This window comes from Myotis daubentonii, chromosome 14, assembly GCF_963259705.1.
Source record: "Myotis daubentonii chromosome 14, mMyoDau2.1, whole genome shotgun sequence".
NCBI classification, from domain to species: Eukaryota; Metazoa; Chordata; class Mammalia; order Chiroptera; family Vespertilionidae; genus Myotis; species Myotis daubentonii.
The window spans coordinates 13854742-13869075 of record NC_081853.1 but is presented as its reverse complement, the minus strand read 5'-3'; the positions used below and the strand labels follow the sequence as shown (position 1 = coordinate 13869075).

The 14334-nt window shown below is 37.0% G+C and overlaps 1 protein-coding gene across 10 annotated transcripts in view; it reads right to left on the bottom strand.

The window, feature by feature from the left end:
- CFAP20DC (CFAP20 domain containing) overlaps window positions 1-14334 on the bottom strand; it is a 219565-nt gene that overhangs the window by 85929 nt on the left and 119302 nt on the right. For 8 of the 10 annotated variants that reach the window (XM_059663097.1, XM_059663098.1, XM_059663100.1 and 5 more), the window contains 2 exons: window positions 1703-1839; window positions 649-811 (listed from right to left, as the gene is read on the bottom strand). The exons of 1 other annotated variant lie outside the window; for it this stretch is intronic. In XM_059663097.1, coding sequence (XP_059519080.1) covers window positions 649-811; window positions 1703-1839 — 300 coding nt within the window. The remainder of the gene's footprint in view (window positions 1-648; window positions 812-1702; window positions 1840-14334) is intronic. One more of the 10 variants, XM_059663107.1, reaches the window with a different exon arrangement.

Genomic DNA, 14334 nt, shown 5'->3' with positions numbered 1-14334 from the left:
GCTGTACGTCTCTGTTAAGTTAGAACTCTCAATCAATAAAATGAGATGAAGTCTTTTCTTCACTACAGGGTTGTTTTAGTATCAATGAGAGAAGATAAAGAACACTTTAAAAATGGAAAATATTAAAATGTAGTGATAAAAGGATGTTATATTATTTCCTTAGCAGTCATCATAAAGTAAAAACACAGGGTACTACAGGAATTTGAAATAATGGACTAAATAGAACAGTGATGGAGAACCTATGACGTGTGTCAGAGGTGACACGTGAACTCATTTTTTTGGTTGATTTTTCTTTGTTAAATGGCATTTAAATATATAAAATAAATATCAAAAATATAAATCTTTGTTTTACTATGGTTGCAAATATCAAAAAATTTCTATATGTGACACGGCACCAGAGATAAGTTAGGGTTTTTCAAAATGCTGACACGCCGGGCTCAAAAGGCTCACCATCACTGAAATAGAATGATAGTTTTCAGAGGATTATAATATATATGTATATATGTATGTGAATTCTAAACATATTTCAATATCTATGCAGTAATTATCTGGACTTAAGATCTAGTCATAAATATAATTTCAATTTTAACAAGGACATTTCTCACTATTTTCAGTAGCTACCAATCTTTATGCATGATTCGTTCTTACCACGAACAGGTACAGTCAGCTTTATTTGGCGAATATTTTCTTTATCTCCTTGCTCCTCAGACTCAGAAATCAGCAAAGCTGACATTTCTGCACTGTTAACACACCTCTCCACTGTCGACGGCTGGCATGATCGGTTATTTTTGGACCCAATGGATCTTATTGTCTATAAGGAAAAGGAATTCACTTGCACATTTTAAAATACAGGAACTGCATTTATTTTTAGAACCTACATAGAAGAAATAATATTTAGAGAAATAAAGAGAGTAAAAACTAGAGGAAACGAGAAGGTTAAAAGTTTTTGGAGAGGGAAGTTATGAAAGAAAATTAGAAAGAAGGAGAGAAATAATGAGATAAAAAGACAAGTTTCCTAGACATGTAAATTAAAATGTGCTTATTTGCTACACTCCATTTAAAATATATATATATATATATATTTTATTAATTTTTTACAGAGAGGAAGGGAAAGGGATAGAGAGTTAGAAACATCGATGAGAGAGAAACATCAATCAGCTGCCTCCTGCACACCCCCAACTGGGGATGTGCCTGCTACCAAGGTACATGCCCTTGACTGGAATTGAACCTGGGACCCTTGAGTCCGCAGGCCGACGCTCTATCCACTGAGCCAAACCGATAGGGCACTACACTCCATCTTTAGGAGGTAGGAGTTGAGGTGAAAATCACTGTGATTGTCGGAAATTAAAAATAAAAATATAACATTTGAGAATCTGTTCAGTATAAGGTTTCTGGTGAGGATCCAACTCCCTCCTGAAGGAGACCACAAACTGTGCTCACATATATTTTTACTTTTAAGTTTTGTGAACATATTTAATGAAAAGAATACTCAAAATTGTTAAATGTGTTGACATGACAAAAAGGAAACAGTTTTAAGGTCTTTAAAAGTCCAGAGTTTCTGTTCAAAATTTACTCAAGCCTTCTGCTTTTGGCATGTAGTCTCTCAAACCCCCTCATTCTACCCCATCTAACCCCGCACTGGAAACAACCCTCCCCTCCCTTGCCACTCGCTGGAGATAAGCTCCTCACACCTTGCTCCTACCTCACTAGATATCCTCATGTTATTTCTTCTGCCAGAGAGTGGAGGTGGTCCAAGAACTTTGGATCCAAAGGCGATATGACAAACATCTTGATTTTTACTGTTCCGCACACTACCTGTTCCTCTGTTAAGGAACTGATCTGTTTTGTTAAAGGAAGGTAATAACAGTAAATTAATAAGTGCAATGGCACTTATTAAAAAATGCAGATATAGGGGCCCAATATCAAGATTAGATCTGTAGAATTAGAATCTTGGGCACAGGGGTATGGAGGGTGGGCAGAAATCTATAATTTTAACAAGCTCACTATCATTTGAGAACTACTACCACAAATATTTTTCCTCAAAGAAAAAGAGAAAGAAAAGTGGAAAACTACTAAAAATACATCTTATTTTTCTCTTTAAGGGAATAATTTAAATAAAACTATCCAGCTCAACTGAACAAATATTTGCTTGAGTACTCTCTCAGGCATTTCCTAGAAGTTGTCAGTGACACAAAATAGATAAGACATATTGCTTGCCCTCAGGGAGTCTGAAGGGAGGTGGTAGTACAAGTAAACATAACTATAACATAAAGCGGACCAGTGGAAATGAAGCATAAATGACCTCTTGAATGGCCCTTGAATGACTGAAGAGTTCAAAAATAAGAGATGTAGGGTGCCCTAGGCCAGAGAAAGTGCCTGAATAAAGGCATGGAAGAGCAAAAGGGTAGGGTATGCTTGGGGAATAATGAATTTACCAGTTTAGCTGGAAGGATGGACTAGGGTCACATTGCAAAGAGCCTTTACATGCTAAGAGCTTATTCTCAAGTTGGTAGGCAACAGGGAATCACTGAGGTTTGGGGGAGAAAGAGACAACTGGTATCACCTCCAGAATGAGGCAGGTATGCTCACCAAACCCTGCTGCCTATTCCTTCGCACAGATAAATTACATTTCTGAGCCTTCCCGGTAGTTCTATGAACCATGTGACTGGGTTATGATTAATGGAACGTGAGAAGGGTAAACCACTTCCTAAAACCTCCTGCATAACCTTCTGTGCTCTCTCTTCCCTCATCACTTGACAAGATGCACAAGATTCAGTGGAAGGCTTTTCCCAGAGAGGCCATAGATGAAAGGAGCCTGGGTTTCTGAATGACCCTATGGAAGGCTGCCTAAGGAACGCTTGATTAGACCAGACTGTGGGGTTCCTTGTAACTGTAGTTAGCCTCCGCTCACCAATAAAGCAGGTGAGGGTGATGGGCCTTGTCTCAAAATACTGCCCACAACCTAAAAAACCTTCTGCTGTGCCCACTTGCAAGACAGGACCAACTTGAATATGAGTTGGCCCTGAATGAGTCCACATTCATTCTATAGTCCTGGACATTTAAGAGCTACTGACCAAGAAAAAGAACCTAATGAAATAAAAAGGGTTTCTTCACATATCCATAAAAATAGAACATCACAACTGCACAAACAATATTTCCAACAAGCAGCCATGATTAAATTTCCCTCATCAGTCCATTCAGTTGTCTGTAATTGTTCTTCTGGATCTTGGGTCAGTGAACTGCTTTCAAGAAGCCATCTGCTTTCAGACCAGGGACCTAGAAACCCTGACTCAGTCCACTGGTGTGGTGTGAAATTTGTCTAAGCACTAGACAAATTTGTCTAAGCACTAGAAAAAAGTCCCCCAGTACAGGTACTTTCTTAAGTACAGAGTAAGTACATTCCAGCTTGGAAGTCTGGACCCAAGAGGCTTTGCTGAAGTATCTATCAGTAGTTTAAAATATTACCAGTGTAATTAGCTAGGTATTAATAACAGGAAAGGAGCTAAGGGAGGGCCAGACATTATAAGCATGGCCATCTGGGCAGCTTCACTAGCAAGATACAACTTTACTCTCCCCAGGGAACCACTGATCCATTCCCTCCGCAGACCAATCACTGAGGGAAGGGACTCGACAAAGGGGAGATGGGCACACACGCAATAAAGTCTGTGTGACATAGGAAATGTACCTGTCAGTCTAAACTGGGACAAAAATCATTGGCCAGAGGGGGTGGGGCCACTACAAGACACTGAAAATTTGGAAATACATAATTCCCAGATAAAGCAAGTTCATATGCTTGGGACTCTTGGCTCTTGTTGCTCTCTTGTATTTGCCTGTGTTCCTAGAAGTTGAATGGCCCATGGCCAAGTGGACCCCATGTCCAATGGAATGAAGGACTGCAGCGGGGACCACAAGCTAAGCCAGCCTGATGCTGGATTAGACTGTGGAACGAAACTCTGAGCAATGGCTTTAATCCCAGCTCTGCTGAAGGCAAAATGGACTTCTTCCTTGGTGGGACAGAGGAAAATGGGACCTTAGAAATTCAGGAGTTTAATTCCACAGAAATAACATTTTCTACAATATCTCCTCCTCCTGTACAAGTCTCAGAAAATTCCTTTTCTCCTGACATCTCAGGAAGCCTACTGCCACCAGCAACTGGTGGGGGCAAGGATAGCTCCCCAAGGATAACAAAACACCTGATCCTTTTTGAAAGTGTCCCTGAACACACAGACCTTGGCCTGTAGCTTACAGCACAGCCTTCTTGCTAGCATCAGAATAAAACAGAAACTGTCTGTAGATGATTGCCTTAGATCAGGCTGCTGTGAACAATATCATAGAATGAATGGCAAGAGAACAGAAAAGAAAGAGCTACTGGCTTTCTGTCTGAGCTATTCCCCTGAAACATTCCTACAGATAGCTAGTTGGTCTCATTAGCCTCTGCCATAGAGCTGCAATTTTACGTGGGAATTAAAAATCACTTTTCTATGCAATAGCATGAAAAAGATATAGAAGTTGTGAAAACATGCCATACTTAGGAAGCTCCAAATATTTAGATCTGAGTGGGAGCAATATGTGTGTGTTTAGGGTATTTCGGGTCCATTTTTGTGTTTGTAATTAATAGAGGAAGCTGAAGAGATGGGCAAGGGCTAGATTGCTGAATCCATCTGAGAGACTTTTGCTGGACAGAAGATCTGAGGTGGATGGCTAGGTGAGAAGATAAATGATTCCAGTTTTCTTCAAATTCCTGAAGCCCTAGTAGATAGAAGACATATTCTATTTGTCCAAATGGCAGAATCAGAAGAAATGAGTACAGTTTAGGCAGTGACTTTTCTGTCACTTGGAAGGTATTCAAGCAGACCTGGAAAGCTCTTCTGGATAGTGTAAGGCAGATTCAGATATCAGGTAAACTCCCTAGTTTCTATCTCTAGTCTGTGCTCTCTTTTGAGTTTCACTCCCGTATCCAGTGCCTTCTTGACCAGAGCCTCTTGGATGCCTCAGAAACACCTCAAACTGAAAACTTGGCCTAATGAGTGGTACCCAAATCCATCCAGGTTGAAAAGTCAGAATATAGGTGTCATTCTTGGCACCTCCCTCTATCCTCTTCATATCCAATTCATGTCTAATTGTCTCTACCTTCTCCACCAGCAATGCAATCCAAGCGACCATCATCCCTCTCCTGGGTGATTTCAAAGCCTCTCAAGTGATCTACTGTATCTATTCTGGCTCCCTGTCCCATGCCTTCTCCAAAATATAGCCAGAGTGGTCTTACTCAAACATAAATCTGACTGGGTCATTTACCTTCCTCGCTTAAACTTTTCAATGGCTTCCCTGCTACTCATAGAATTAAGAAAAAAGCCCTTAAAATCACCTGCAAAAATCTGCATGTTCCGTCCTCATATCTTACATCCCTCATTTTCTGCTCCCTCAGCAGAATGACCTCCTCAGTTCTTCCTGCCTAGCAGAGCACTTGTACATGTTGGTCTCCGTGGCTAGAAAGAGTACTTTTCCTCTTCTGCTCATGTATCACTTCCTTAGAATAGTCTTCTCTGACATCTCTGACTAGGGTAAAGTCCCCCAGTACAGGTACTTCCATAAACTTTCCTTTGTATAACTTGTCAGAATTGCACTTTTACATGCATTTATGGGTTTCTCTGACAATGTGTGCTTCCGTAGATATAAGCTCAGTGGCCTGTTTTGTCACCCCTAAATTTCTAGCACCTAGACCTGTGCCTGACACAGAGTAAGTACATAATAAAACCTTGCTGAGTAAAATGAATGAACCATTAAATGCAATGGGTCAGAATACAAGTTGGATTGAATGACTAAATATTTCTAACTATGATTAGAATTTCATTTTAAGAAAAATCCAATGGAAGGTTTTATGTGTAAATCTAGGAGGAAGACTGAACAGAAGTGGACAACTGCCAGGAAGTGGGGGATGAGAGAAAAGGGTCAACAGTGAGCAAGACATTGGTATTTACATAAATGGTGTGGCTCTCAACAGCAGCAGTGCTATGGTACCAGAGTCAGATACCTATTCAGGTTATAGGAGAAATTTTGTAGTGTTAACAAGTAGGCATGGCTATGTGTGAATCTGTATTTTTTTTTCTAGTCATTTACAAATATCCATTTCGAGCCAACAATACACTGTTAGTCTCTCAGGCTCAATAATGGAAAGAAATGACACACAGATTACAGGTATTCTGTGACCAGTAGAATAAATCCTAACCTATTGATTTTGTTCTCAAATGTGGATTTCCCAGAAAAAAATAGCCACTGAGGGTACTGAAGGTCTGTATGGAATATGGCATAGGCCTAGATGGGAATTTTTGGTACCAGAATAAGAACCCCCCTCTTTTTTTCCCAGTGATAGAAATCATAAGGGTATATCTTTCTGTTCAAACATCTTACAGTGGCAATTTCCTTGATGTTTTTTCATATTCTTTATCTATATGCAGGTTCCCCCATTAAGTTAAGTTCCAGTAGAAAGACCATTAATTTGGTACTGCACATACTCCCATCTGCTGAACCAGCATAGCACATGGTAGACAATGGATAAATCTCACCAAAATTGAGGATAGTGTCTATGACTAAAAAGAGGATTTGGGGGAAGGAGTATTAAAAAAATCATATTGAAAAAGGTACAACTGTCGTGGGGATGCAATGTACATAGTTAATACTTTATGACATGTTTGAAAGTTGCTAAGAGAGTAGATCTTAAAAGTCCTCATCACAAGAAAAAACTTTTTTTGTGACTATATTAACCAGACTTATTGTGGTGATCATTTCATAATATATGCAAATATTACATCATTATGCTGAACACCTGAAACTAATATGTAATGTTTATGTGAATTATAATTAATAAAATTTTTTTGAAAAAACCATACTGATACAGTTCCAGTTATAAAAACAACAAAATAAACATATAAACTAGTTCATAGTTACTTAAATTATTAAAATTCCTAAGTACCTTGAATTTCTCAGGAATTTCTTGCTTAGCGATAGTTATCCATTGGATATTAAAGACATATTTAAACCTGATATGATATAATCCCCTAAATCACAGAAAATTACATGATTCTATATTTTTATAAGAGCATCTACTATAGGATTTCTCTAAAGAATAATATAACACTGTGTATTTATATTTACATTTATTTTTTAACTTTTACAAATTTTAATACATTTTCCCCCCACAAAGCAAAGTATACTAATACAGTGAGGCCTTGACTTATGAGTTTAATTCGTTCCATGACAGAGCTTGTAACTCAAATCACTCGTATGTCAAATCAAAAAGTGAACGAGTGAGACACGTGATGCTGGGCTGATGTGGCGTTCACTGTGACATTCGCTGTGCTAACTAGCAGTGGGGTATCTGAAGCTGGCTCGTACCCCGAATTTTAGCTCACAACTCAAAGCAAAAAATTGGCCTAGAGAGACGGCTCGTATCTTGAAAAACTCGTTAGTCGGGAAAGTCAAGGCCCCACTGTACTCCACTATTTAGTTTCTCTTTTGTTATTGTGCCACTTATTTATGCATTTATTGGTTGACTCTTGTTATGCGCCCTGACAAGAGATCAAACCCACAACCTTGGCATATCATGATGACGCTCTAACAGGATATAAACATGTGTCATACTATGTATTTACTATAATAGGGTCCTAATTAAAACCTACAAGGAAAAGTAATTTAGACCTTTGGTTTCTAAAGTAAAAAGTAGAAGGGACAAAGTTTCTATAATGATAAAAATCTTAAAAGAAAACTAAAAGTAGAAATGTATGCCTTTTGAATTCTAAAAGGAGCTCTTTTAAGAGCTGACATCAATATGCATAACATAAGGTTAAAATGAAGATTAGATTAAAGCCATGCTCTAGGCAGTTCGTTTTCTTGAATTTGTAGAAAATGAACTTGGTGTAGGTCAGAGATGTTACCATTAATTATTTTGCTATTTTACTGAGGGGTACATGCCTTTGTAGTTAGATTATAAAACCTGAGGGTCTACTCTCTAATTGTCTTTTAGAAAAATAAACATTCATTTTTGTCTCAAGATACAATGTTGTAATTATTATAGTAATTTCAGTTTGCAGGGATTTCAAAGCTTAACCAGAAAATCCGGCTGAATTTTCAACTCTAATCATTGAGGGGTCATGCTCAAGACTTATATCTATTATCTAATAATCAAATCAGAATTAAGCTTCTACTAGAATCCAGACTTTGAATTATATTAATTTTATTTTACTATATGTACATTGGTATAAAGAATGTGAAAAATACAAAAGTAAGGCTTATCTAGTAGAGCAATATAATTTTAGACAAGCTTCCCTTTCTAAACCTCACCTTCTTCAGTTATAAGATTGAGATAATAGCACTTAAGTCATGTATTTTTTGTTATACTACATGAAACATGCATATAACATGCTAACTATCCTTAGTAGGGAGTAAAAGCTTATAAATATGCAATTAATATCTTCCCTCTTGAATAGCATTTAATAATTTGCAAAGTCCATTCACAATCCCTTATTCTCCCAGTGGTGACTGAGGCTCACAGAGATAAAGTAATTAGTGGGTGGTAGAGCTGGGATAACCAGGCAGTGTGGGCTCACAGATGCATTCTTAATTACTGCCCTCCATTATGATTGCTTTTTTTTAAAAAAAAAATATTCTATTGATTTTTTACAGAGAGGAAGGGAGAGGGATAGAGACCTAGAAACATCGATGAGAGAGAAACATCAATCAGATGCCTCCTGCACACTCCTCACTGGATATGTGCCCACAACCAAGATACATGTCCTTGACCGGAATCGAACCTGGGACCCCTGAGTCCACAGGCTGATGCTCTATCCACTGAGCCAAACTGGCTAGGGACTCACTATTACTTTTAAGAATTAGTTTCAGGGAAGCCTTCTTCTGTTATAGGAAACTTCTATTTCTAAGCCAAATGATGGAAGTTATATGTATGTGTATGTGTATGTGTATATGTATACTAGAGGCCCGATGCACAAAATTCGTGCATATATAGGGTCCCTAGGCCTGGCTGGCAACCAGGGCTGATCTGTGGGGCAACTGGCGGGTTGATCAGAGGCCCCCGCTGGCACCTGCCTTGGCTGGCCTGGGGCCTGCGGGCTGGGGGCAGCTCCTGCATTGAGCGTCTGCCCCCTGGTGTTCAGTGCACGTCATAGCGACCTGTTGTTCCACTGGTCGTTCTGCTGTTTGGTCGATTTGCATATTGGGCTTATGTATATGTATATGTGTGTGTGTGTGTATATATATATATATATATATATATATATATATATATATATATATATTTATCTGGAGAACCTTGACTAGTACACTAAAGGGTTTAGTGTTTGGAACACAGTAAAAACTCAAAAAAAGTTAGCTATAATGATGACAATGATGATGATTTGTTGCCTAATATACTTACCTGCTCAAATTATTTGGCTAGCATTTGATTCAGTCATTCGATCACTTAATCAACAAATACTTACTGAGCTCCTGACATGTAAAGCATTGAGCTAGGTGCTAGGGATACAACAATAAAGAGGATTCTGCAGTTTTTAAGCTCAAATTCCAGATTGGGAGAGAGCAATAAGCAAACAAGTAAACAAGAAAATATCAAGTAATGTTAAGTGCTGTGATGAAAATAAAAATAGGGTGATGTTATAGAGTGTCTTGGGAGTTATTGGAAGTCATTGATGATTCTATTCCCATGTTCACTATTAGTAAAAATGTATGTCAGCATAATTCATACCAATATAGCATAGATTATCTTATAGTATATTTCATTATTAAACCAATAAACAAATTTAATATTTAATTATATACTTTAAGATTTTATTTTGCCGATAATTCTGGATCCCCTTCCCATTACGTATTTTACATGCAAGTATTGATATAAGTAAATAAATATATCTTAATTTAATAACAATTCTTTGAATTTTCAAAAGACAGAAATGTGTACAGAAGAAATTAGAAATGTCTCATAATTGTAGCAATATACATCTGCTGACATAACAAATCATGACTATATTTAGAAAATTAAAATTCTCTAATAAAGATATGAGAAATACAAGTCTTATCTTCCCTCCACTACCTCTACTAGTCCCTGTCCTAAAGGTAATTAAGTTTCTGGTGTTTCCTCAAAAATATATGCATATACCAGCATCCATAAGCACTCTCACTGGGGTCATATAGAAACAGCATTCTTTGTCTCCATTTTTGCTGATTGGCATGGCTTAGAGACCTTTCTAGACCATCACAAGAAGACTGGTTCATCTATATACCTGCATACATAATATTTTATTGTGTACTTATTTAATCAATTCCCTATTATGCACAAATAGTTTGTCTCTAGGTTTTTGTTATTATAAGCAATGCTGTAATAGACATCTATGGGAAAAATATAAAGGTTGGAATGAGTCAATCCTGCAAAATTAGCACAATCATCAAACTGATTGAATGTATTTTCATATTTAATATTATGTCTTACATATCAAAGTTTTTTGACATTTGGCAGAAATACCACAGAAAAATTAAAATTGACTCTATAGATGATTTGTGCTATTACAGACACTGGATCACTATCCATACTAACTTCCTTTTACATTTAAAAAATTTTTAATGAAGGAATGTGATCAATTATGCCTCATTTTTACTAAAGACAGAAGATATACATTTCAAATGTAAGAGGTGGCTAAGTTTACTCTGAATTAGGATCAAACATTGCAACTAGAAATTGTGGCATCTCTATAACCAATAATCCTAAAACAAGGTTTACCAAAAGTCTGAGTTTAGAAAAGAAGAAATAAAAAGAGTGTCTTGTTTTTTCCTGAAGTCAGAATCTTACTCCTTTTTTTTTTTTTAGGTTCTACTTCATGGTAGATTTTGTTACTTGACTCAAATTTTACTTTCATAATGTGGAATCCAAGAAGAAATTTTAATAAGAACCTCACCAATGCCAACTACAGTTAGATGATTATTTCCTGGTTTTGCTAGATGCATTAATTCACCTGTTTGCAGTTGTGCTAGGAGATAGGAATGCTTCTTGTTTAAAAGGAGCAAAAATCCAATGAGACTGCTGCTGTGGAAAGAAGGGCGCTTGAGAGAACTGCTTCCAAATTTTTAAGTAAATTACTAGTTTTGATTTGTGCTTAGTGGACTACCACATCTTGTCATTAGTAGCTGAATGATCAACTTTAATAACCATATCTGATTCTCTGGTTCAATTAAACTGTGGTCCCATTAATGAAAATAAGATAATCAGATCTCACAGTCATCTGCAGATTAACACTCATTAGCTAATGTGTAGCAGGAATGGAATTGACAAAGTGAACAAGTGAACAGTACCAATATGTGGTAACACTGGCTTTATGGAAATACAATTATTTTATTAATTTTGATCAAGTTATATGATATTTAATAAAATGTACTCTAAAACAGAAGTTTCAATGTTTCTTTTTAAAAAAATATTTGTATTGATTTCAGAGAGGAAGGGGGAGAGAGAAAGAGAGAAACAGCAATAATGAGAATCATTGATTGGTTGCTTCCTACACACCCACTACTGAGGGTAGAGCCCTGACCAGGAATTAAACTGTGAACTCCTGGTTCTGAGGTTGATGTTCAACCACTGAGCCACAGTGGCCAGGCCAGGTTCAATGTTTCCTTTTTTGCTTGGGTAAACATGCTGGAAAGCATCCATAGGAAACACCTACTTCTTCCTGCAGCAGCTTCATAAGGGATCTCTCAATATGTGCATTTATAATAAAATACAATTTACATGAGTACTGTACAGTCAATTACAAAAACACAGCCAGTTCTCATGCAATTCAAATCTCAGCAGGGGGAATCCTTTGCTTTTTAGAAAGACACAAAAATACCTAGTTCAAATAAAGAAATGTCTCCTGGCTTTTCTGTGATTAAAAAGTCTGTCCTAAGGCACTATTCATAAGCTACATCTTTCAGATAAAATATCTGACACAGAGAACAAAATTATTATTATATTCATCAAATTTCAAAGCCCACACATGTCAAAATTAGCAATTGAAAATTATTTATAGGTTCATGGCCTCTATTTCCCTTTTCATGCTGCTGTAATTTGGACTAAGTTCCTTAAGCATCTTTAGAACCATTAAAAAAAAGAAAATTATTTATAGAAAGAGAGCCAAAGTTCAATATATGTTCTTGTAATCTTAGCTGGCATACATGTGCAATGAGATTTACTTAAGAGAAATAATAAGCTCTATGATTATAAATGAATATAAATATAATTGGGATTCATAGGGCAGAAGAAATATGCTATTAGATGATTATTAATATTTTGTATATGACTCAAATGAACAATTATTATGCATTGAGAGCCCATTTATGAAATTTGCAAAATATGAACTAACATCATCTTCTACAAGTTGGGATCAAATATGGCCTAGGAAAAAGTTTCTGTTTAATTTTGACTTAATGATGCAATTAATATTTATTCAAATTCCTCTTTAATCTCAGGCATTATATAACCTTGAACTTTAAATAAAAAAGACACTTAAAATATTTGATTATAGACTTATATTATTTTTTATCTGATAGGCTTTACAGCTTCATCATTTCTATTACTGAAAACTATCACAGCCTATTAGATACACATAGTGTGTTTGTTTATCGAAAACACTCTTACTCATTTCATTCTGTGGCAAATCTTCCATTAAGATTGAATTTTAACCCAATGTGTTTAAAGTGGCTGTCTGGGTAGTGGGACCTTTTTCATCCTTTTATATCTTTTCTAAAGATCCTGTAATGAAAATGAATTGTATATATCTCTCTTTCTCCCCCAACCCATCTAAAGATAGTGCATATAATAAATGTACAAATTCTCACTACTTATGCCCTCATTGTTATCAAAAATTCTGCCCAAAGTTGGTAATCGTGGAAGCAGATGATGGAGATATGGGGGTTCATTATATATTCTCTCTACTGTTCTGTACGTCAGTAATAGTAAAGGGCTTAAAAATGTAGTGCTTATTTACACATGGTCTTCTGCCAGGGTTTACACTGAAAAAGTTATAAGATCAATCCCAATTCTTTAGGAATATATCATTTAGGACCTGTAGTGCTGATGATATATTAGAAATTCACTAGACTAAATGAACATAGGGTAAGTACAGAGTAAGACTGAGTCCATTTTTGCAGCTCATTCATGTCATTCTGGGTATCTCCTTTTCCTATTTCTATGTTGACCTCTCAACTTTGACCGCTCTCCCTCCCCCACCTGTTATCTGAGAATCACAAAGTCCTGCCAGTTTTCCCCTGCAGTTCCCCTCAGGGTCATTATGTCCCACTTTCACAGACACTTGACTGCAAAGACATTTTAGTTGTAATCCTTAATCTCTGGTCTCACTTGACTTACAAATTCATATTAAATCCCGACATCAACTTCAACTTCCTAAAAAGAAATGATCATTTCTCTACGTTAGGAACACGAGGCACACTTTTTGTTCCCAAACACAGGTGTTCTGCCCACTCAGGCTGTTCCTCCCAGCAATCACTCAGGAACTCCTCCATGAAGTGTGCTGTGCCGTCTCTCACATCCACAAATCTTATATTTATTTACTCATTACAAACACCTATACAATAGTTTACTGAATACTTTCAAAATCCACTTCCTCCACAAGTGCCCTATGAGGACCATTTCACCGCATCTGAATCACTCCAGTGTTTATGGGTGTCATCTAAACCACACGACCTTTGTGGGGATAAGTGACCCCGTGGTTCTCAACCCTGCACATTAGAATTGCTGGGGGAGCTTAAAAACATTCATCCCAGGCCAATTAAATCAGAATCTCTTGGAGTGAAGCATAGACATTATAATAAATTTTTTTATATCAGTTATTTTAAAAATATCTCAGGTGATTCTAAAACACAGGAGGTTGAGAACAACTCATCTAAATAATATTAGGCTTCCTGATTAGTAAAGCACTATTCATTCATTTAGTCAATAGCTATGGTAAGTACTGCAGGGGCAGAGAACTGGCATGCACTGGCATGTTTTGTTAGGCTTACAAAAAAATTTAGACTTTTGATAATATTTTAAAATTGGGAGATTTATCATAAACATTGGGATACCATTCTTGGGGAAAAAAAGGAGGAACTGTGAGACTGGGCCTGCATTCTAGCAAGGCAGTACTTGGCCAGAACTAAGCTACAGTTTCCCCTTCTACAGCAACAATGAGCTTCTAGTTTGCTGCAGCCCTCACGGCTCCCTACAGCTCCCTCAAAGGGGCTGAGTGTTATTCCCCACCAACCGTATCACTTGCACAGTAGTTAATGTTACTGCTTTAATAGTAG